This window comes from Lissotriton helveticus, chromosome 3_1 (genome assembly GCF_964261635.1).
Source record: "Lissotriton helveticus chromosome 3_1, aLisHel1.1, whole genome shotgun sequence".
In the NCBI taxonomy this organism is placed as follows: Eukaryota; Metazoa; Chordata; class Amphibia; order Caudata; family Salamandridae; genus Lissotriton; species Lissotriton helveticus.
In genome coordinates, this window is record NC_136061.1 from 45,070,001 (window position 1) to 45,093,118 (window position 23,118).

General features: G+C 48.6%; 1 protein-coding gene across 2 annotated transcripts in view; it reads left to right on the forward strand.

The window, feature by feature from the left end:
* Window positions 1–23,118, forward strand: part of TTLL4 (tubulin tyrosine ligase like 4) — a 411,567-nt gene that overhangs the window by 250,880 nt on the left and 137,569 nt on the right. For both annotated transcript variants that reach the window (XM_078679201.1, XM_078679202.1), the window contains one exon: window positions 2,853–2,951. In XM_078679201.1, the coding sequence (XP_078535327.1) occupies window positions 2,853–2,951 (99 nt within the window). The remainder of the gene's footprint in view (window positions 1–2,852; window positions 2,952–23,118) is intronic.

Genomic DNA, 23,118 nt, shown 5'->3' on the forward strand with positions numbered 1-23,118 from the left:
CGATGATAGTACGTGATTGCATGTGAACCATTAGCGTGTTCTCTTGCTGTTTTGACCCGAGCACACAATTGTAACCATCATGTTAATTGTAATGCCGCTAAAGACTATAGTTCTATGTAATCCTGAAGGTCGTGATATAATGCTGAAATCAAAGATGTCTGTACAATGTCTCTAATGCTGCAGTTTGTTCTCAATAAAAACTGTTTAAAAATAAAAAAAGAAAGTGTAGTGTGCTTTCGAGTCCTTTTCAAAGATGCCACTTGTGTTGTTATGAATAAGGGAATTTGGGCATTTTTGTAACTGTCCTTGAATAAGCTGCATCAGTAATGTCATCCGGCTTGTTTAGCTGGTTTCCAAATGCAGGTGTATTAGTGTAAAGTTTTCCACACGACGTTTCCTATCCAGGTCTGAATGCTATTGAAGAGTCTTCTGTTTTATGACCAGTTTTGCATTAAAATTTGTTTTTTTCCTTAGTGTTTTCGTTATAAAAAGGGACTTTTATATGGGATTGCTATTTTCTTAATTTATTTGTCCCTTATAGGAACTATCTTTTAAAGAAGGCTATAGTGGAGATATATTAAATCCCTCTCTGCTTATTTTTTTCTGTTCCACTCCGCCTTTAGCGGCACTGCTAGCCTAGCCTTTCTCATTTTCAACAAATGTGTACCACAGATAAAATCCTAAGAACATTGCACAAATAGGTCGCAAAAGAAACATTGCGCCTCTCATCCAGTGTACAGAATGTATAGATTCATGCATTACTAGTTAATCTGAAGCCAACTTTCATTGTTATCTCCCTGATCTGGGGTCATTACGTTACTCTTTAGTGTAACATATCGTGCCTAGAAAGTTCATTCATTAGCAGCCTTTCAACATATTTTGTATCCAGTTCTAATGGTAATGTATATTAATGATAAAGTGCTGTGCACTGTTCATACTTCCCTTTTTATTTTAAAGAACTTGTGGTTCTGAGTACACCTATTCTTTCCACAATGACTGATTTATTGCCCACACCTGTAGGATGGTAAAAGTACAGGAAAGTTGTTTTTGAATTCCAAGGCATTCACATTTAACCCCATTGCTACCCCAAACATGAAATATATATTTCATTGGAAAATACTTTTACTTTCCTGCTGTTGTGGTGCAATGTTAGACAGTACCGTTTGCTGTATGTTGTTGTGATTTTGTTTTCATTCCTTCTTTTCCCTGGAAGTTCCCTGTAACAGTTTAACACTCCTGTTGAAAAGGCAGCGCACAGTGTAGGCGAGACCATAAACCAGCTGTTGCCCAAACTGATAGGAGAGCGAGTCTTCATGGAAATTCGGACTGCTTTTGCTTAGAAGACTACGCTTTTAGAAGTACACTATCATGATTGCAGGGTACTTCGAAGTATAGGTTATTTAAGCTCTTCTGAGATCTGGCCCTGACAATCTAATCACATCTGCAGCGAATGGACTGCCATGCACTACTGTGCTCAATGCACACAGTACCCTCTCTGGGCTGTCACTGGTATTTTAAAATCCCTTCAAAGTTATCATTAAGGTATGAATACAAGTATAATTCTTCACTGTTCATCCATTGAAAGGCACACAAATTAATTGCATAACCAAATATGTTTTCAATATGTACTCTGAACAGTAGTTTGGTTGACAAGTAGCATAACAAAACTGAAAGGTGCCCGTGAATGAATGCATGCCTCCACAACTGCATCTTCCAGACCAGCAGAGCACCCCTGGTAGGAAGGCCTGCATGCATTTGAGAGCTTTTATTCTAAAGTCAGTGTCTTTGATTTTTGAAGTGGGTAGACCAGTAATCCGCAAACTGCATTGCACTGACGCAATCTGCTGTCTTTTATTCTGTCCAGACACCATTCATTCAATGGTAGGGGAATGTGCAGATCAGATCTAACTCTTGCCTGCCAAAAGTCCCTGCAATTTTTCTCAAATCTATTTTATTGAAAATACAATTGAGAACAATACAACAACAAGCATAAAGAAAAGAAAAAAGGGAAGAATATTACCAAAAAAGAAAAGGAAAAAGGAGGGAAATAGGAAGAGCGAGGCTAAACACAAATCACCTTTTTCAAAGAGCACAGCATTGGGATCCAAGGGATATTGGTATGTTAAAACAAAGATACGGAGCAGTTGCATGCCTCACATCTGTAACATGTAGAAAGATATCATACAGGCTCAAGAACATAAACATGCGTAAAGAGGCTAAGTGGCGAAAAGAAAAAAGGAAATATCAATGTAGGACAAAGGCAGAGGAAGCAAAATGTCCCACCGAAAAGAGAAGAACCCCTGTGAAGGGAAGGGAAAAAGGTGAAGGAGGACCCATGGGATGTCGTGTCTGTGCAGATGTCAAGAGCTGTGTGAGAAATCAATGAAGTGCTATCTCTGTTCAGCCCCCAATGTCCGTCTGCGCAGGAAGGGAGTATGTTATCCTAGAAGAGGTGTAAGGCCTGAAGCTTCAGGGGCTGAAGGGTGGCGTGTTGGATTGTGCAGAAGTAATCTACCAATGGCTTCCAGTACAGCGCCATTGTCTGTTTAGCTGCACCAAGCATGTGCAAATTTAAGCACCGATCCGCGTGTCATAGCAAGGAGATTCCCAGGTTTGCGTCCCAGGATAAGCACTGTTGGGGTTTCAGGTATGGGGAAGCCAATTGCCTGTTTAATGTGACTGAGAATCTCCTTCCAGTAGGTGGCCAGTAGCGGGCAGTTCCACCGAATGTGAAGAAAATCCCCGATGGCGCTTGCGCATCCCTGCAATTTTCCATGTGGTTGTGTCCCAGTTCTAGGCCTGAATGGAGCAGCGCCTCAACGTTCATGGTGTTCTGTGTTCTCTTTTTCCAGGGCTCTGAAGGCCTTGTGGAGCTATCTGAATGAGAAGGGCGTCAGCAGCGACAAAATCTGGGAGAAGATCAAGGACATAGTCATCAAAACAATAATTGCGTGAGTGGGGGCACTTTTGGGACTTGTGATGTTGTGACCCTTTATTGTTTGTTTCCTGCTGATGTCACTGAAAGTTAATGAGGGATGGTAATAGAGGAGATGAGGGCAAATGGTTTAATTTAATGAATGCATTGTGACTTTACTAAAACTGCCTTTAGATAAGGATGCAACAATTGGCAGAATTTGTGTTACTTGCAGAAGACTCCATGGGGATCTTGTCTGCAGATATCAGGAAAGATGCTACCTAATGAGACCCCTCATAGGTAACCTAAATAAATCATAGTGTGCTGTAAAGTATTTTGAAAAAACATCAGTTTACAAAACAGCAACAGAAATGTTGCATCCAGTAAAATAAAAAATAGACCATTAAAATTGTGTGTGTATGTATGTATGTATGTGTATATATATATCTCCAATATAATCCTTGCAGCCCCCAAAGAAAGTGCGATGACTCTGTAGGAGAGTAGGTGGTGTAGTGGCCTGAGCTGCCGACTTCAGAGCCGGTGGGAACCAGGTTCGAGTGTCGGCGTGAGCATCTTGTGATTCTAAGCAAATCACTTAATCTCCCCGTGCCTACATTTCAGTACCTTGAGACCCTCACGGGTGATTTGCCCCTCTTTACAAATCCTGGATTTAGCAATAGTGTATTTGTTTATTCCAAAAGTAACTAGCCTGATGTCTTTCCGCCTAAACAAAAGTATTGGTCACAATACAAGTAGCGTCTTTGCAGATTTGTGTAGAGATGTGTATTCAGTAGATCTAGAAAATATACTAACATCAATTCCTTCTCCCAGCACCGTGTTGGAAGTGTAAAACATTGTTCAAATGTTAATTTTTTTTAACTTGTTTTTATTGGTTTTAATACATTTCACACTCGAACAACTACTTCATCCCTTCCTTTACATCACTGGTGAATGTGACATTTGAGGTGATTTTAGAATCCTCCCAGTGTTCTGCTGTTCTATTTTCAGGGTAAACCGTACTAATTAAGGTGTTAGCGACAACCTGCAGTGGTAGCTGGTTATTCAGCACACTAGGCACCAATTAAAGGAAGAAAAGAAAAACACAAGGAAACAAAGCGCAGCAGAACCAAAAATAATTGTCGGAGCTGAGTCTACATTAGTATAATCGATATGCTGATTACACAAGCAGCACATTTTCACTGCCTGCACCCTTCCATTCCTTTTATGCAATATTCTTGGCATTAGCAGCCATTCAAATAGACATCATACAAATTAACGTAATGGTCTAATATGGTATTCCAATATACACATTTTAACACTGATGATATTGCCTTTTTGAAAAATGTTGTCTCAAAAAGCAAATGAGGCCCAGTGGGCTGTTGTCCTGGATAGGCCTGATCAATGATGTAAAAAAGGTGTGACTGTAATATGATTTTAATACTGACTATTCCTTATACATGGGCAGTTTCCAAGACCTAGTGTACTGTATACATACACATATTCAAACTTTGATGCAGTTCATTTCAAGATCAATTGTATTATCTCCCCCAAAAACACCTTCCACTTCTGTCTAGAATGTCATTATCATGCCAAGTGAGCAAGTTCCAGTTGTACTGAAGTATGCCATTCATGCATACTGTCCATGTGGATGCAACCATAAAAAGCTGATGTTATTTGATGTAGGAAAAAAGCCAATATAAAGTTATATATGCAGTGTTAAGGTGCTAGTCTTCAACTCCAGAGGTCCTGAAGAGAAGGGTAGGGGTTTATATCAATCCCAGTTGAATGGCCTGTTCATGTTATGTCCGAAAGTCCCTTCTTCCTCCATGAAATTACAACTGACCCTATTAAAGTTTGACATATTAGGCTAAAAAAAGAGTGATATCAATTCAGACAAAAGATGCTCAAAGAATCTCAATACTCAGTCTGAATGGTTCATTTAACATGCTTCAGAATGTACATGTATTAGGTGATTTTGTTTCTAACCACAAGAGTCGCTTAATGTAAGTTGGAGTATTCGATCTCCCCCTCTGTGGTTGTATGGTATCCAATCAATGGCATGGTATGATAGTAACTCTCTATCCAGTATTGGGTTTCTTTCGTAGATCCACATGCCTGAATCATTCCCCGTTGTCGAGATGAGAGTCCCACAGTAAAATATTCAAGTAGTGCTTCAAACACTTCATAGGCTAAAAAAGCCCCAGGCTATCCAAACAATAGCCTATCTGTCCTTTTTAAACAAGCATTGGCATAACCAATAGGTCTCGCTTTTGGGACCTTATAAGTATTTAGTTATGCAGGACAATATCCATGGTGCAACAACATCCACTGTTGCATGGCTAAACACTTATAAGGTCCCAAAGGTGAGACCTATTGGCTAGAGTTCAATTTAAAAATGAAACGCATTTGTAAAACTGAACACCTGCAGAATCATGACCTTTTAGGAATTCAGAAGAGTTTATAGATGTAGCCCTGGAAATGTACAGAAACTGCAGGTTTCCCGGCACACTCCTACCAAATGTTTGAAGATTCCATTTTAAATATGAATGTGTATAGAGGAATCTACCGAGCAAATGCAAATTCACATGTTAAAAAATATATATATATATTTTTTCTTTTGAGGGATTGGGAATGATTGGGCGCCCTGAATACACTCCCTTCCTGCCCTTTATAAAAAATGTGTTACTGCAGCCATTGTTTGGAGTAACCTTCCAGGGTGACAATAGATTGGAAAGAAGTTGGTAAATACCCTTAAACATGCAAGTTAGTGGGTCCACTTATGCGCCACAATTAGAACTACCACTTCCAACCCTCACAAGTATATGTGCTCAAGGGAAAACGTTCATGGGAGTAAATACTTTCATGAATGGAAAATGAACATTTGCATGAGTAAGCCACACTTACATAAATGGCTATCCCGTAACATTTTAAGATAATTGGAACCCTGGTATATTCAGATCCCTGTATAATCATTAAGTTGTATGAACAGAGTCTTTCTAAAATCCAAACCCTAAAATAATATGAATCGTGGCATACTCAAAGGCAATTATTATTGCCCTGATACAATGCGAATGCTGTCATTTAGCAACTTATTACATGGCACCAAATGGAACAAGTGTATTCTTCACACAACCAGTGTATTTTTTTTTTTTTTTTGGTTAAAAACTTTTATTGAGCAATCACGTAAAAGTACATAGATGGGCCCACAACCACACGGGCTGGCCGCTAAGTCGCATAGTACGACACATGAAATAAACAATCATTTCCTAGGTCAGGCCAAATCGTAGAACGAAATTGCTACAGACATAGAACAGGATACAGCAATTTTCTATATAAAACATGAAAAATACTCAACACAAACATAAGGCGAGTGCAATAATCAAGTCAGCCCAAATAGCAGAGGGGGAGGTCACGAAACAGGAGAACAAAAATACATCAATGAGAGTCGGGAAGGCCGTGAGGGGCGGGGGAAGCAGGGAGGACAGGAAAATCCTAGAACAGAGCGAAAAATTTCGGGAACGTCAGCCTAAGGAGACAGGGTAACATCGGAGGTGGCAACCAAGGGAGGGGTACAAATGTCTCCACGGTACGCATTCCATTGACCCCAAATTTTCGTCCACGCCCCCGGCCTGCCCCTAGCCATGTAGACTGTCTTCTCACGGAACATGGACCAGTCCATGTTGTCCTCCCACGCTGAAACATCAGGAGGTCGGGATGCGCCCCAGAGTTGCGCAATGTCACGCTTCGCGACCATGTAACCCAGGGTCGCCCATCTAGTCTGGGCCACAGAGTAATCGGAGGGTTCCCACACATTCAGCAGACATCGACGGGCCTCAGGCCGCAGGTCAACACCAGTCACCTCAGTCATCAACGCAAGCACATCCACCCAATAAGCTGCCACCACAGGACACTCCCAAAGTATGTGCATAAAGGTAGCGCTCATCCCACAGCCACGCTTACACAAGCCATCCGGGGAAAAACCCATCACGACCAGACGCGGACCAGTCACATACACCCGGTGGAGGATCTTAAGTTGCACCAAACGAAGACGGGCGGGAATGGCGACCTCCTTCGGGGAGGAGAGTGCCGACTGCCAGTCCTCGTCATCTAGTTCCAAGCCATCACCTACCCACATTTCTCGAAGTCGGACCAACAAATCAGCGCGATTATGAATCAGCTTCTTGTAGATGAGAGAGATGGTGCTGTCGGGCAAGTGTCCATCTAGTATACGATCTTCAAGGGGGTAAGACTCGGGCAGGGCCACATCAGGAGTCAGAACCGAGGCCAAGGCATGTCGGACTTGCAGATACCGGAAAAACTCTCTATCACTCAAGTCGTATTCCGCCTTAAGGGCCTGGAATGATTTCACGCGACCATTCACACAGACGTCACCCACTTTAGAAATCCCGATCACATCCCAGCGGTCAAAGCCCTTAGAAGACCAGAGACATCCCAAACGTTCAGAAGCATAAAGCGGAGTCGCCAGCGTCAGCCGATTCTCCCATCCCAAACTCACATTCGCTGCGCGCCACACATTGACCGCTGCCCTGGTCGGGCCCACAAGATGGCGCCCGGCCGATCTGGAGTATAGCGCTCTATTAAAGTCCCCTCCCGGCAACTGGAGCTTATCCATCTCAAACGCCGGATCGCGACCTGGCGAGTACATCGCATGGTTAATGGCTGATAGCTGGGCTGCCCAGTAGTACCTCTTGATGTCGGGGAGTGCCATGCCCCCGTCGTACCAAGGGATAGTAAGTTTCGCAAGGGCTATACGTGGACGCCCATCCCAAATCAATTGTCTTTGGAGACTCTCGATTTCTCTGAAATAAGTAGCAGGAACATCGTCGAAAGAATTCTGAAGGGCGTAGAGGAACCGCGGCAAGGACATCATTTTAAAGAGAGCAGCCCTACCCAGAGGAGACAGGGGCAGCTTACGCCAACGGGCCACATCCAGTCGCAATCTAAGAAGCGGGGGGAGGAGATTACGCTCAAACCGGAGGGAGGAATCCCGGGTAATAAAAATCCCTAAATACTTGAAGCCAGACTGTACCACCTGGATAGGGAATCTGGCCGGCAAAGAGGGCAAAACACCCGAGAGAACATACACACAGGACTTAGCCCAATTAATAACAAGGCCCGAGTTCGCACCGTACGAAGTAAGAACATCAAATAAGACGTTCAAAGATTTACGCGGGGATGTCAAATAAAGAAGAATGTCGTCCGCGTAAAGAGAGACGCGGTCTTCAAAGTCCGGTGACCAACGGATCCCTTTGAGGGAGGGTTCCCATCGAAGCCACGCAGCTAACGGTTCCAAGGCCAGCGCGAAAAGCAATGGAGACAAGGGGCAACCCTGACGGGTCCCTCTACCAAGGCTAAAGGGGACAGAAACTCTACCATTCACCACCACTTGCGCTAAGGGTTCCACATACAACAACTTGACCCATCCAATAAATTCAGGTCCAAAACCAAATTTTTCGAGAGCTGCCCAAAGATAGGGCCACTCAACCGTGTCAAAAGCCATCGAGGCGTCTAACGAGGCCAAAATGGCCAGCTCCGTCAGAAGCCCCGCCCTCGCAACAGCACCGTGAAGACGACGTAGGTTAAGAGCCGTGTTGCGATGCGGGATAAATCCGGACTGATCCGGATGAACCAAGTCGCTAATGACCGTCAGCAGGCGGGTTGCCAGGAGCTTAGCCAGGACCTTAGGCTCAACATTTAACAGGGAAATGGGCCTATAAGACGAACAGAGGTCCCGTGGTTTCCCGTCCTTGGGAATAACGACTATCGTGGCAAGACGCTGGTCATACGGGAGAATACCCTGTTCCCGGGACTCCAAAAACATGGCACGAAGATAGGGCGCTACCCTGTCAGGGCGTAGCTTGTACAGCTCAATTGGCAACCCATTCGGGCCCAATGCCTTGCCCGAACGGAGCGAACGAATGGCAGTCGCTATTTCATCCGTAGTAAAAGGGGACTCCAACGAGACACGGTCCAGATCGGAAACACTGGGCAAAGCTATATCGCGCAACAAAAGGCGAGAGTCAGCCACATCTCGTCCAGACACAGGGGTATACACCACACGAAAATACTCAGCAAAACATTCAACTATTCCAACCGGGTCTGTCACTCCGACACCATTCGACGACTGAATCACAGGCACCACACGATTCGCTCTCTTTCTTATCCAACCATGCCAACAATTTACCCGCTTTGTCCCCCACATCATACAGACGACCCTGCTGTTCCCGGAACATCAGTCTAGCCGCATCCGTGACCAAGGATTTATAAGCAAATTGTTTCAGACCCAGGGCGTGGAGTTTATCAGAGGTGATCTCAGACTCTAAGGCGGCCTCCCTCTCAGCAATCTCTACCTCAAGGTCCACCACCTCCCGATTCCTAGCCTTCTTGGATTCAGCAATTAGAGAAAGGGCCTGCCCACGAATCACAGTTTTAAAGGCCTCCCACAGGGATACCGCCGAGGAAACCGACCCCTCGTTGTCCAAAAAGTAGGCATCTAAAGACTTAGTCAAAAGGTTCCGGGTCTCAGGGGAGGCAATATACCAGGGGTTAATTGGAGCCACTCGGCCCACCGCCTCCACCCCCAACTCAAAACAAAGCCAGAGCGGAGAATGATCGGAGATACCCCGGGGGAGGTGTCTGATCTCACGCACCGCCGGCGTCTGCGCCGCGGGCATCAGGAAATAATCCAGTTTAGACAGACTCCCGTGGGCCCCCGAATGGAAAGTGTATTGAAGCTGGGTAGGATGCAGGAGCCTCCAGCAGTCCACCAAACCAAACGTATCCAAAAACCCACCTAACCACTGTTGGGCTAAAGGAGTATCCCTAGGGGGGTAGCGATCTTGCAGACCGGAGATCACAGAATTAAAATCGCCTGCAAGAAAGAGAGTACTATCAGGAAGGTCCAACAACACACGGCCCAAATCGGCAAAGGTAGAAGTCTGTTGGCCGGGGGGCACATAAACAGTAAACAAGGAGAGGGTACGACCTTCATAGCGACCCACGAGGGCAGCATAACGCCCCCGATCATCAAGGATCACATCATCAATAGCTAGGGGGAGGGAAGCCCGAACAAGGATACCCACCCCCCTGGAACCTGTGGTAAACCCCGAATGTGCAGCAAGGCGATACCCCCACCTATTCATCGCACGACAAGTATTGCCCACCAAATGAGTTTCCTGCAAGAAAACAATATCGGGAGATAAACGGCGTAGACATTTTAACACCACACTCCGCTTAATGCGATCTCCCAGACCATTAACATTCCACGAAACAAGCCTCAACCCGCTACCCCCGAAACCCCCCCGCAATGAGCATGACATAAAAAGGAGCAGAAGCCAGATTGATTCGCCTTGAAAACATAACACAAAAACATCGAACATCCCAACCACCCACCCCCCAACAATCAAGAAAACACCCCCCACCCTGCACCCCTGCAAAATGCTAAATAGCCACCCCAACATGCAGTGTGCCTGTCGCCCAGGAACCCCCATTCTACAAAAAGAACCCCGGAGGAGGAAAGGCTCCGGCCCACCCGCCACCCCGAGTAAGACAGATAATAAGGAGAATACACAAACAGCAGAGGCACTGAGGCATCAAATCCCTGAAGAGTTTACTCTAGTCGAGGGCCCAGGCGTAAGCGGATTGTTCAGCTCTCCACACCACCCTCAGCACCACCCGGGTGGGCGGCAGACTCAGTCTCAGGAGATCGATCAGGCAGAGAGTCCATCCAGACATTTACAGAATCAGGCCGATCAAAGAAGAAAGTTCGGTCGTTGTACTCTACGCGCAGCCTGGTCGGAAAAAGCATGGCGTAGCGAAGCCCCATGTCTCGGAGACGTTTCTTAACATCACGGAAGCCCATACGCTGTCTCTGGACCTGTTGAGAAAAGTCCGGATAGAAGTTCACCGTGGCGTTCTCATAGGCCACCGGGCCCTTCACACGCGATGCTTGCAGGATAGCGTCCCGATCCCTATAATGGAAGAGTTTCGCAACAATAGGCCTCGGCGGGGCACCTGGTTTACCCTTGCCCCCCGGAACACGATGGGCACGTTCCACAGCGAAAAACTTAGTCAGACCAGACGGAGAGAGGTGGTTCTGGATCAAATCCTCAACAAGGAGGTCAACAGAATGGGGTTCTGGATTCTCCGGAACTCCGACCACTCGTACATTACAGCGACGTGCCCTGTTCTCAAAGTCCTCCAAGCGCCGGGTCATGAAGTCGTTCACCCTGCGAAGGTTGCCGACCCCCGTCTGTATCTCCGAAACGTCCTCCGTGAGACTGGATGACTTAAGATCCAGTGACTTCACCTTCTCATTGGTTTTCGACAGGTCAGCACGAATCAAGTTGACCTCGATGGCCACGGTGTCGATTTTGTGGGCCAAAGCTTCATATTGTTGGCCTATCGACTCCTTCATAGCAGAAATGGCGCCCATGATGTCCTGCAAAGAAGGCTCCGTTGACGCGTCCACAGGGAGATCAGCATTACTGGCTCCGGGCAGGGCGGCTCCGGGGGACCCCTTGGAATGGGTGTAGCGGTCCATCATGTTAGACTGGACCGGGCCCCCACGCAGGGGCGTCTTGGTCTTCCGAGTCTCTCGGTCCCCTCTGCCCGCCATATCAGAACTGCGTCACCAGGCAATCAACCAGGCTGGATGGAGTGGCCACAGGAAAGTAGGGCCTCGGGACCAAAGAACCGCAGCTAGGGCACCACTATTAGAAGGGCCAACAGATAGGAGAATAAGCTAGCCAAAGGCCCGACAGCCGTTCCGTGCCCCGACTGCAGCCCAGGCCAGGCTCCTCTGCCAGATGTCTCCGTCTGAGGCAGAAACGAAACCGAAACTTAAGAGGGGGGGACCCACAGGTCGAATCCCCCTGCCGTTGTTGTTCAACTTCAAGACGGCCACTGAGCCTCACCCAGTCCCGGGCGTACCTCGAGAGTGGAGCCCGAAAGTTCGAACAGACGTAACTCCGGAACCCCGGGTCCAAATCGAATTTCAAAAAGTCCAGGGCAATCAGCCCAGTGTCCTCTATACAAATCCTCGTAAAAAGTCAGGATAAGTTCAGGATATCATGCCGGGAGTGGCGGGGGTCCGGGGAGCGCTGTGCTCACGCGGCCATCTCGGATGCCCGCCAAGCTCCTCCAACCAGTGTATTTTTGATGCCACTAGTCCTTTAAGCAAGTAGATATTTTATAAAGAAACGCACTGATAAAGCGACACATGATCAAAAAAAGACTAGAGCTTTCCAGTGCAGTCGACTTAGCACAAAACCTGAAGTAAAAGAATTCAAGAGAAGAGTTCTCAGGGATATGCAAAGAACAAATCAGACAAGGAAAAGTAATGCATACTAGTTTAATTGAATGGTGTGAGGTTCTGAACATGCACAATGCTGATAACAAACCCAACCACTAACTACCAGCCAATGCATCTCAAAGTCCCATGGTATCGGAGCATCCGGCTCAAGAAATGTTCACACAAAAACCTGTAAAAGGCTGCGAACTCTAGACATTATAGTGGCTACACTTATGACTTCTGTGCTTAAGGAAGACCTTTTCTTCAAAATGTCAAGGTGAGTCTGATTACACAACCAATAAGATCTGTGAAGTCAAGTGTCCTATAAAGCCACTGTTCCACTTTATTTCTGAGAAGCTGCAGTGGAGTAACCCCTTATGTTTTCAACCCCTGATAGGTCTGCCAGCTAAAGCCCCAATGCTGAAGAGCAGACAACTACCATGACACGAACATGGGCAAAGAAAAATCAGTTTATTGTGCTTTAATGTACATAAACAGAGGCCGTGAACATCTAAGCTAACATGAATGAAGTGTGGCCAGTACAAGCATTTGAGCCACTAAGTAGGATATAACAATGCATTATATGCAGAGAATGGAGTATCTGCAATTGGGTCATTTAGCGTTAATAAAAATAAATTATATTGAATAAAATGGGATCCAGTCTCATGGAATCAAATTATTAATCTTGGTCCTCGGTTAGTTGGTTCTAAACCGCTGAAAACAGTTTAATAGCTTTTGGGGCTTTGGCAATTTAAATTTTTTAAATATAAATGGTTACTTTGTAAAGATTTAAACATTAATAAAAAAGTACTTAATCTAATAAAGCTATGAAGAGTCTTGTACAAAGTTAAATATCTGATAGAGACTACTAGCCGCAGATTCCTTCACGTAGAATTATCCCCAGTCGTGAGACTGGATCCGGAAACTTTTTGCCACAGCATCCCTGCGCGCCGGGGGCGGGGTGACACCACGTGACTCTGCCCAGGAGTCGTCCGCATAGGTGACGTCAGCGAGGTCACATAAGACCCACCCCGGCGAGCCTACGTCAGTTTCTTTCCTTTTCCGCAAGCAGCGCGGATCGGGTCCTTGCTACGGGCCTTTTGGGGCCCTTTTTTCTCCCCATTGTCTCTTCTTTGGTGGAACAGTGTGCGAATGCCTTTGGGCTTCTAGACTGTGGGCGTCTTATGTCGGCGACGGACCCTCGCCTCATTTGTATGTGGTGTTTGGGGGAGGATCACGGCACCACTGACTGTGAGGCGTGCCAACAGTTGAAGGCGAAGTCGCGGCGAGAGCGCCAGATGAAACTACTCTCGGCGTGTCTCTCCAGGTTGACGTCCTCCCCTCGATCAGCTTCGGCAGACGGCTTCAGATACGGCCGTGGTCGTCGTCCTTGCCCTTCTCCGATGTCACTTGAGCGTCGCTGCCCGGTGGGTAAGTGTTGCAGTTTGTCCCCGGGGGCGTGGGTTCTCAGTGGGTGATGCGGCCCTGCGTGTCACCCTATCCACCGTTTCCCGGTTTTGGGGCGTCAAGAGACCAGATGGAGACATACGCGGCTGCTTTGCTGGCCTCGCTGCCGTCTCCTCCTCCCCGAGACATCAGCGGATACATTGCCTTGCGCAGGGCCCTCCGCAGCGGCTCTGGCGCAGACTGGCTTGTATCAAGGCTTGGAGGATGTGGTACTGTTGGGGTGCGGCCCCTCGGGGGTCCCTCTTTCAGACCACGGCGCTTCTGCTTCGCTGCAAATTCCGGTGGGGGTCACTGTGGTGTTGCGGGAGGTCGCCGGGGCTCGGGTCGCATCCCCAAGCCCCTCTCGGTCCTTTGACAAGGTGGTCCTGTCTAAGGCCGAGGTGATGCCGCTACAGTGCGGGCAGCGGCTGTATCGTGCCGAGCCACAGGGGTCGGTGGACCCTCCTCGTCCTGCTCCTGGTCGAGGCTGGGTGGGGACCCCTCATCCCTCTCTGGGCCCCTCCCGTCCCTCCCCGCCGGCGGCTGCCTCGTCTGAAGGCCAGTCTCGGGTGGAATCATCCCTGGTACCGCCCCATGGGTTGCCGGGCAACCTCCGCCACATTCTGGGTCACGTCTGGTGGAGGACTTAGTGTCACTCCCCGGGCCCTCCTCGTTCCTCCACGCAGGCGACTGCCTCGGCGGAGGTCGAGTTGGCGTAGTTCCAATGCCGCCCTAGAGCTGGTTCGGCTCCAGGTCCACTCCGGTCCCCGGTGCAGTGTGAGTTGGAGGGACCCTGTCAGACGATGCCGGATGGTGGCGGCGTCCTGCCTCAGGTGGCGGACTCTAAGTCTCCGCTAAGGAGTTGTGCTGCGGATTAGTCTTCGGACGCTCCTTATCCGGAGGCAGACTGTATTCCTCCCTGGAAACTGGTCGCTGTTTGGTATCTTTTTCACCTGCGTCGTCAAAGGGCGGCTCCCTGCCTTTTCTAAAGCAGAGGTGTTAGCCGGAGGAACGGCAGGTCCCTCATTCCTCGGTTCCTTCTAACTTCCAGGTCTGGCCCTTGCCCGTCCCGCTTGGCTTTGGGGACGGCCGCCTTAGTTTGCAGCCGTTGCCCACGGAGGAGCTGCTTTCTCCACCGCGGGGCCCTACAGAGGCGGGTGCAGCCTTTGCTCTTGCGGTGCCCACGGCAGTGGGCATTCTGCGCATGGGTGACCCGGTTGCTCACTTTCCGGCCGACCATCTCTTGGAGGTTCTTCACCAGGGCTCTGGTGGGAGGGAGATCTTACTTCCCTTTGAGGGTTTGCTCCTTTCGTCCCGCCTCATGGGATCCAGTGCCTCAGCACCGACATCTTCCGGCGCCGCGTGACCCGGCGTGCCTTTCCGTCCACCCCTCTGCTGCCAGTCTGCTTTTGTGGACCGCCTTTGCCTCCCTGCCGCCACTGTTGACTTTGCCGTCCCGGGAGGCCCGCTGGCTGGACTCGTGGGGGCGCAACAGGTTCACCTCGACCAGCTCTGCTGGGGTGGCTTGGAGGTTTGTGTTTCTGTCTGCCTTGGGACTGGTTCCCTTTCCTTATTACTGGATGGGGGTGGTGGGCCTGTTATGTGTATCATGTCTTTTACGCATGTTCCTTGTTTCAGGAGGAAGACTGTCTATGTACTGGCAGGGTGGCTGCTCAGGGCTCGGCCCTGTTTTTTTTTCTTCCTCTGCCTTTGGACACTGCAGTGTTGCACTGTTCCTTATGGTGTCGTTTCTCTCCTTTTTTTCTACTCTTTCGCACACTGTTCCCATGCTCCCACAGTTTTTTGTCTGGTGGCATCGCGTTGTGGTGTGGAAAAGCTCTCCGAAGAAAACTGACATAGGCGCGCCGGGGTGGGTCTTATGTGACCTCGCTGACATCGCGGATGATGCAAAAGTAAAGAAATAGAAAACAATCTATTTCTTTACTTTTGCTACAATGGCGGCACCCGTGCTTTACTTTTAACATGGTTAAAGTAAAGCACTGGCTTTACTTTAAGCATGTTAAAAGTAAAGTGCGGGTGCCGCGATTGTAGCAAAAGTAAAAAAATAAATGTTTTTTTTCCATTCCTTTACTTTTGCAGCATTCGCGGCACCGGTGCATTACCTTTAACCATGTTAAAGTAAAGCGCGAGTGCCGAGATTGAGCGCGATTGAGCAAAAATAAACAAATAGCAAAATTAAAAAACCCAAGTACATGAAAGCTGGCGGCTGAGCAGTGCATGCGCTGGATCAAGCTGTGGAATTTTAGTTCGTGAACTGAACATCATCTGCGCCATCTTGCCCATTCCTCAGACTCACGTATGAACATACACGACAGCCATTTTAGGTACCATGGTCTCCCTGTTCACGATCGATCATCAGCGCACTTCCCTGACCCTGCAAGCATCCCCCATGCACCCTGGCTGCCACCGCGCTCACATGCACGAGTCATGAACCCTCCTCTTCCGCATGACTCTGTCTCCGGGAATTACACCCCGCGCCTGACCAACACCTCCTTTCCTCCCATGAATACCCCTCTTTTGATAAACCCTTCCTCTATGCTAGACTGTCCACACCGATCCTTTCTTTCATGGAATATCTCTCCTTTGATGACCCCTTCCTCTGAGCCCGATTGTCTGCACGGTCCGCTGGTCATCCCTTGGCCTGAGGATACAGTTTATTGCCCACTACTGTATGCACTCGCCCCTCTTCAAAGGAGCTACTATTGATCATGACTTCCCCACCCCCTGAGATTCGATCAGGCGCACACATTCCAAAGGAATCGGCGGAACACTCAGCTGCGTGATAGCCCCCTCCTATTGTATGGGGGGTGAGGACCTCTACTGTAGCCACGTGTTGGAATGAGCAGGAACTGGGGGGGGGTACCGGGGATGTCATTTTTCCATTACTTCACAATGTCTTTATTGTAATAAAGAGCGGTCACACGTCGTAAACCAGTGTATAAAAGGCCAGGCCTCAGAGAGGCTGTTAGAGAGCACCTCGAGACGATACCTTGTTGTCCGATCTGATGTGTTCTGCTCCGTCGGAATAAAACTTGTTTCCTGTCTTCCTGTCTCCAGCGCCTGCCTCTTTATTTGATAACTTCGTATGGTATTAGAGGCGTTTAAACGCCGGGCAAACTTAAGAAACATCGACTAAATCGCCTGACCATTTTCCTGACTTTCCTCAATTGGCGCCCAACGTGGGGCCCATCAGCGACACGTGGATCCAGTGGGAGAGGTCCCGACGACAGAGTGAACGACTGCAACGATCGGAAGAGCTCCTGTCCGATAGACCCTCGTCTGACAGCTGATCATCCGTACTTCACTGGTTCCAAGCAGACCTCTCCCGAGTGATCTACGGTCCTGACTGGGAACCATCAGGAGTGCCACGGTAGCAGCAGAGAGTAGAGGACGATCGGGCGCTGGAAGCGGAAGACAAGAAACTGTCCATGCGGTCCGGGTAAGGTCGTGACACACGACGAATTGCGAATTGATTGATTGTTTGATTGAAATACTAGTATTTGCATTGTCGCTCTTTGAGATATTCGCTGCCTGCAAACGGGGAGGAATAGGAATATTCTATCTCCCTTTGCGGATAGTGAAGGGTAGGTAACGCGGACTTTTGTCCCCCATTGTAATCTGTCGTACCTATTTTTCTCCCCATTGATTGATTGTCCGAACATAGATTGTTTAGAGTATAGTTCTTTTGAGGTACTCTGCTTGCAAATAACGTAGAATAGCCATATTCTGTCTAGTCTTTGCAAACAGTGAGAGATAGGTAGTGCGGACCTTTGTCCCCCGTTGTAATCTGTCATGCCTGTCTTCTCCCCAGTGATTGGTAGTTGGAACAACCCGGACCGCTTATTAGAGATGAACCATCCAGCTCCATTGGAAGGCACCCTTAATAAGGACATGTTCACTAAACAAGGACTAGTCGCTATAGCTTATAGTAAGTTATGGCATAAATATACAAAAAAGGATCCCGAAAGTCAGTGGCCACTGATAGGTTCCTTTGATGATCATAAAATAGAAGCGCTAGAAGCAGCTGTTAGAATAAATAAGGCAACACCCACCATGCTCGATAGTATCGGCATGTGGCGCAAAGAAGCAGAGCAACGAAGGAAAAGAGAAGAAGCAAGAATAGGGAAAGAATTACGAAAGGCAGCCCACCTGGCCGCTAAGGAACTAGACGAAGAAATAAGAAGGAAAGACGAAGTTAGACACACGCAAGAATCAGGGTCGACAGGCCAATGCCCCGTTAGGACCCCCTCTACGCTCTACCCAGAGATGCCCTCCAAACAACAGGCAAACGACGAGTTACTGCTAGGTCCTCCGATTATCTACAGGCCCCCTCCTTATGCCCCCTGCCAGCCACTAGCACAGCACCTACCAGTTCTGAGTGCGGGCGAGGGTGACTCTAGCGCTAGTGCCCCGGCTCTTACGGCCTTCGCACCAGCCACATTGGTAACAACATCAGATGAACTCGAGACTAGCAAGCAGCTAACGACCAGACCAAATAGGTTGAGCAAAGACGAGCGGGATGGGATTGACAAGATAGCAAAGACACTGGTAGAACGGAAAGAGAGCGAAGAATATACGATGGATATGCACAATTCACATGCCGGTAGCCACAGACGGCATTTCATTTTGCGGTTCAGTTACCACACCCTGAACGCATATGAGGATAGGTATCAAAATAAGGGTCCTGCTAAGCTGACGGCTCTATATAGAAAGGTCGATGTTGGAGATGGGACTGAGCGTGATGTGACGGACCTCTTCACGCAAACGCTTGAAGTCTTCCGCCACCTTACGGAACAGAAACCAGAGGTTAAGATCACAGTCCCTGAAACGGCTGAGTCCCCATTAGAAGTAACCAACACTATGATGCCTATCAGAGAAGCCACCCCCTACTGGGTTCCCCCAAGAGGTCAGGGAACAAACGACGATATCAACCACGCAGATCCAAAAGGAAGGGTTGTGTACAATTGGGTTTACCAACCATGGGATCGACAAGATATTTTAACCTTTAGGCAAACCCTGCCTGATTTAAGGAAGAACCCGACAGCATTTTACACCGAATTAGGCACAGCCTTGGGCTCAACGATAATGACTCTAGCAGACATTGATTTGTTTTTCGGGTTATGTCTGCCGGCTGACGTGTGGAAGCAAATCCGGAAAGCCGAACACACAGATCTGTTCGGACATACCTGGAATCAACTCAGTGAGCTAGATAGGCGACGAGAGCCCGGAAGAAAACCGATAAAAGACATACTGGAACTTCCGGACAAAATAGTTCAGAAGCTAAAAACCTTGATCCCAGAGAAAAAGGTAGATTGGTCAATAGTCACGGCTTGCCGTCAGAAACCTCAGGAAGACGTATCAGAATACTTCTCCCGATTTGAAACGGTGTTCTCCGACTACAGTGGCCAGGACATGACCACCGCAACCGGACAACACCTATTTGTGCAAAACTACGTAAAGGGTCTGTCACAAGAGGTTTCCCAAAAGTTACAAACGAGCGAGAGTAGTTGGGGGGCCTCCAAACCCGCCGCTATCCTCCAAATGGCTCAGTACTACGAACACCAAAAGAATGAGAATGATAGGGCAACCGAGAGAAAGAAGAAAGATTTGAAAGAAAGGGTGATGATAGCCCAGATACAAGGGGTGGCAGTCGGGAAAGAACTACACAGGGGGAGCTACCAATCGGTCGCCCCTAGAAATCCACCCCCAAAGGACCGCACATCCACTCCCTACTCTGGACGTAGGGACATAGAAGATAATCAGTGTGCATTTTGCAGAGGATTCGGGCATTGGAAGTCTCAATGTCCGGCTCTTCTGGAACTAATTAAAAATAAAGAAACGAGGGACATGACGAATGGTCCCAGGACTAGAGGACAGGGACGGGGGTACACAAACGACACCAACAGCGACAGACCAGGAAGATCGAACACATTTGACCGTCCCCGACAGAACCAGTACCAACTATCTGACAGTGAGAACACCCCCGACTTCGCATAGGACTGCCAGGGGCAAGGGAGTGATCCAGTCGAGCTCTGTGTTGACCAGCAAGGTCCTTACGTCACCGCTAAGGTCCTGGGTACAAAGTCTCCATTCTTGGTAGACACTGGAGCGACACGTAGTGTATTATCAAAGCGACTGATTCCAAGGGCACCCTTGTCTGGCTCACACATTACATCGATAGGTTTCGATGGAACGCCCTCCACAAATCCCCTGTCTGTACCTATCTCCTTTGACTTAGGAAACAACCCCACTGACACAACATTTCTGCTCTCCTCCAACTCCCCTGACGCCATTATGGGTATTGATTTACTAAAACATTTCCGAGCTACTATTAGGTGTTCCCCAGATGGAGTCCGAGTCATCCTATACGACAACCCGAGCATGTCCAGATCCCGCCCCGCACGACATATGTACTCTATGACTGATGCTGACCTGACCTTGCTCGACACCCTACCCCTGTACCTATGGGCCAGAAACGACTCAGATGTAGGACGAATGATGATCAACCCTGTGCACATAACTGTTCGACCGGACGCAATACTCCCGAAACTCCCACAGTACCGGATATCGCCCGAAGGCGAGAAGGCATTGGTAGCGATTATTCAGTCCCTGGTAGATGCAGGAGTGGTAGAGGAAGTGGTTAGTAATGTCTGCAACAGCCCTATCCTACCCATTGTTAAGAAGCAAGGTGAGGGAGATGAGAAAGTGTACCGCTTCATCATCGACCTGCGAGAAGTCAAAGTGGTGGTGCCACAGTACCCCGTAGTCTCAGACATCACCACCATTCTGACCCTCATCCCGTCCACTGCCACCACCTTCACCGTTATTGATCTCAAGAATGCATTTTTCTCTATCCCCATCCATCCAGACAGCCGTTATCTCTTCGGCTTCACCTTAAAAAACCGTTTGTACCGATTTTGTAGAGCTCCCCAGGGCTACACTGAAAGTCCCAGCATTTACAGCCAGGCCCTCAAAAGACAGTTGGACGCCATCCAGCTCCCAGATGGAGTGGTTTTGATCCAATATGTCGATGATATCCTTTTGGCGGCCGACACCACTCCACTTGCAATCACGGCCACTATCCAACTCTTGCACTTTCTTGCGGAGAATGGCCACAAAGTCTCCAAAAAGAAACTGCAGTTCTGCCAGCCTCAAGTGACATACCTAGGCCATCTCCTGTCCAAAGAAGGGAGGAAACTTACGCCCGACCGAATCCAAACCATCCTAGACACCCCCATCCCAAGAACACAGAAGCAAGTCCGTTCATTGGTGGGCCTTACCTCTTTTTGCCGACAATGGTTACCAAATTTCAGTCTCATTATAAAGCCCCTACTTTCCCTGTTGGCCAAAGATGTTCCCTTCCCACTCCCTTGGACCCCCGAATGCCAAGCGTCCTTTAAGGAGTTGCGGGATGCCCTTTGCTCGGCACCCGTCCTAGGAACACCAGATTACTCCAAGCCCTTTTCCCTCTTCACTCACGAAAGGGAGGGATGCGCATTGTCTGTTCTAACTCAGCCCATTGGCTCCAAACAACGCCCTTGTGCCTACTTCTCTGCCACTCTTGACCCAGTCGCAAGAGCTTTACCTGCCTGCCTTCGAGCAGTAGCCGCCGCTGCTGTCTCTATCTGACAGAGTGAGGGAATTGTACTTTCGAACTCTCTCACGGTGTTGGTACCCCATGCAGTTGACACCCTTTTGAACCAGACCAAGACCCAACACCTGACTAGTGCACGACTGACGGGGTACGAATTGACTCTACTTGCACCCCACATCACTCTGAAGAGATGCACAACTTTGAATCCTGCCACACTGTTGCCCTTGCCTGAAAATGACCCCGATGTGCCCCCTATACACGACTGTGTGACCCTCACGGACGAACAGACCAGGAGTAGAATTGACCTCCGAGACATTGCTTTTACAGACCCTGATGGAGAGCTATGGGTAGACGGCTCTTGTATCAAACTCCCAGACGGCACCACTTCAGCTGCCTATGCGGTGACGACAGCCCTAACAGTAGTTGAAACAGCCCGCATTACGCAACGATCCGCACAGGCGGCAGAGCTAATTGCCCTCACACGAGCCTGTATCATAGCAGCAGGAACCACAACAAACATTTACACGGACAGCCAGTATGCCTTCGGGGTGGTCCATCATTTTGGGCTCTTGTGGAGGAAAAGGGGATTCCTGACGTCCCATGGCACGCCCATCCTTCACGGAGATCTAGTCTCCGCCCTGATTGAAGCAGTCCTCCTCCCCAAACGATTAGCAGTGATCAAATGCCAGGCACACAAGAAGGTGACGGACTTAGTTGGACAGGGAAATGCACTGGCCGACATCACTGCCCGAACCACAGCTGAGAATAGGACAACGACACACATATATGTGACCAGGTCACAAGCAGAAAAATGGATTGACGCTAGGGAAACGATTAGGGACATCCAGTCGGCCAGCACACCTCATGAACTGACCGAGTGGGCACGGGTGGGTCTAAAGGATGATGAAGGCTGCTGGCGGACAAAAGACACAAACAAATGGTTGCTGCCTGACTCGTACTTGATCCCCATACTAACTATGGCACACTCCCCTGCACACATAGGTTCTGCCCCCATGATTGAACTCATTTCCAAAGTCTGGCACAACAACAAAATCCCCGACTCAGCCAAACGCCTGGTCCAGCAGTGCCTTATCTGCCTACAACACAACCCCGGGAAAGGAACTGTGGTACCCCGGGGAGGGTTTGGGATCCCCGATCACCCCTTTGAGGTCCTCCAGATGGATTACATCCAGCTGGAGAGATGCCAAGGCTTGAAGTACGTATTAGTCATTGTATGCGCCTTCAGCAAATGGGTGGAAGCCTATCCAACCCGTGATAACACTGCCATGACTACTGCCAAAGTACTACTGAAAGAGTTTTTCCCTCGCTACGGCCTTTGTCGAATTTTATGGAGCGACAATGGCCCCCACTTCATAGCTGAAGTTATCCAACTAATCTTGAAGGGGCTGGGAGTAAAACAGAGGTTCCATGCGGTCTTCCATCCCCAATCCGCTGGCCTAGTTGAGCGACACAATGCTACACTGAAACTGAAACTGTCAAAAATAGTGGCCACCACAGGAGTTAAGTGGCCAGATGCCCTCCCACTGGCATTGCTATCGATGCGCTCCACTCCCACTAAGCATCACTTGACCCCCTACGAGGTTGTGTTTGGGCGACCAATGAACCTCTGGACGGCCCAAAACCAACATCCATTCACGACGTCCCCGATGTCCTGCTGTCAGATTATTTATACAAGTTAACTAAAACGTTGTCTGTTATTCATCAACAGGTGCAGCAGGCCATCCCCGATGCTTCCAGGGGTCCCGGTCACGATATCCAACCGGGAGATTATGTTTTAATCCGGAATTTTCAACGGGCAAAGAGTCTTGA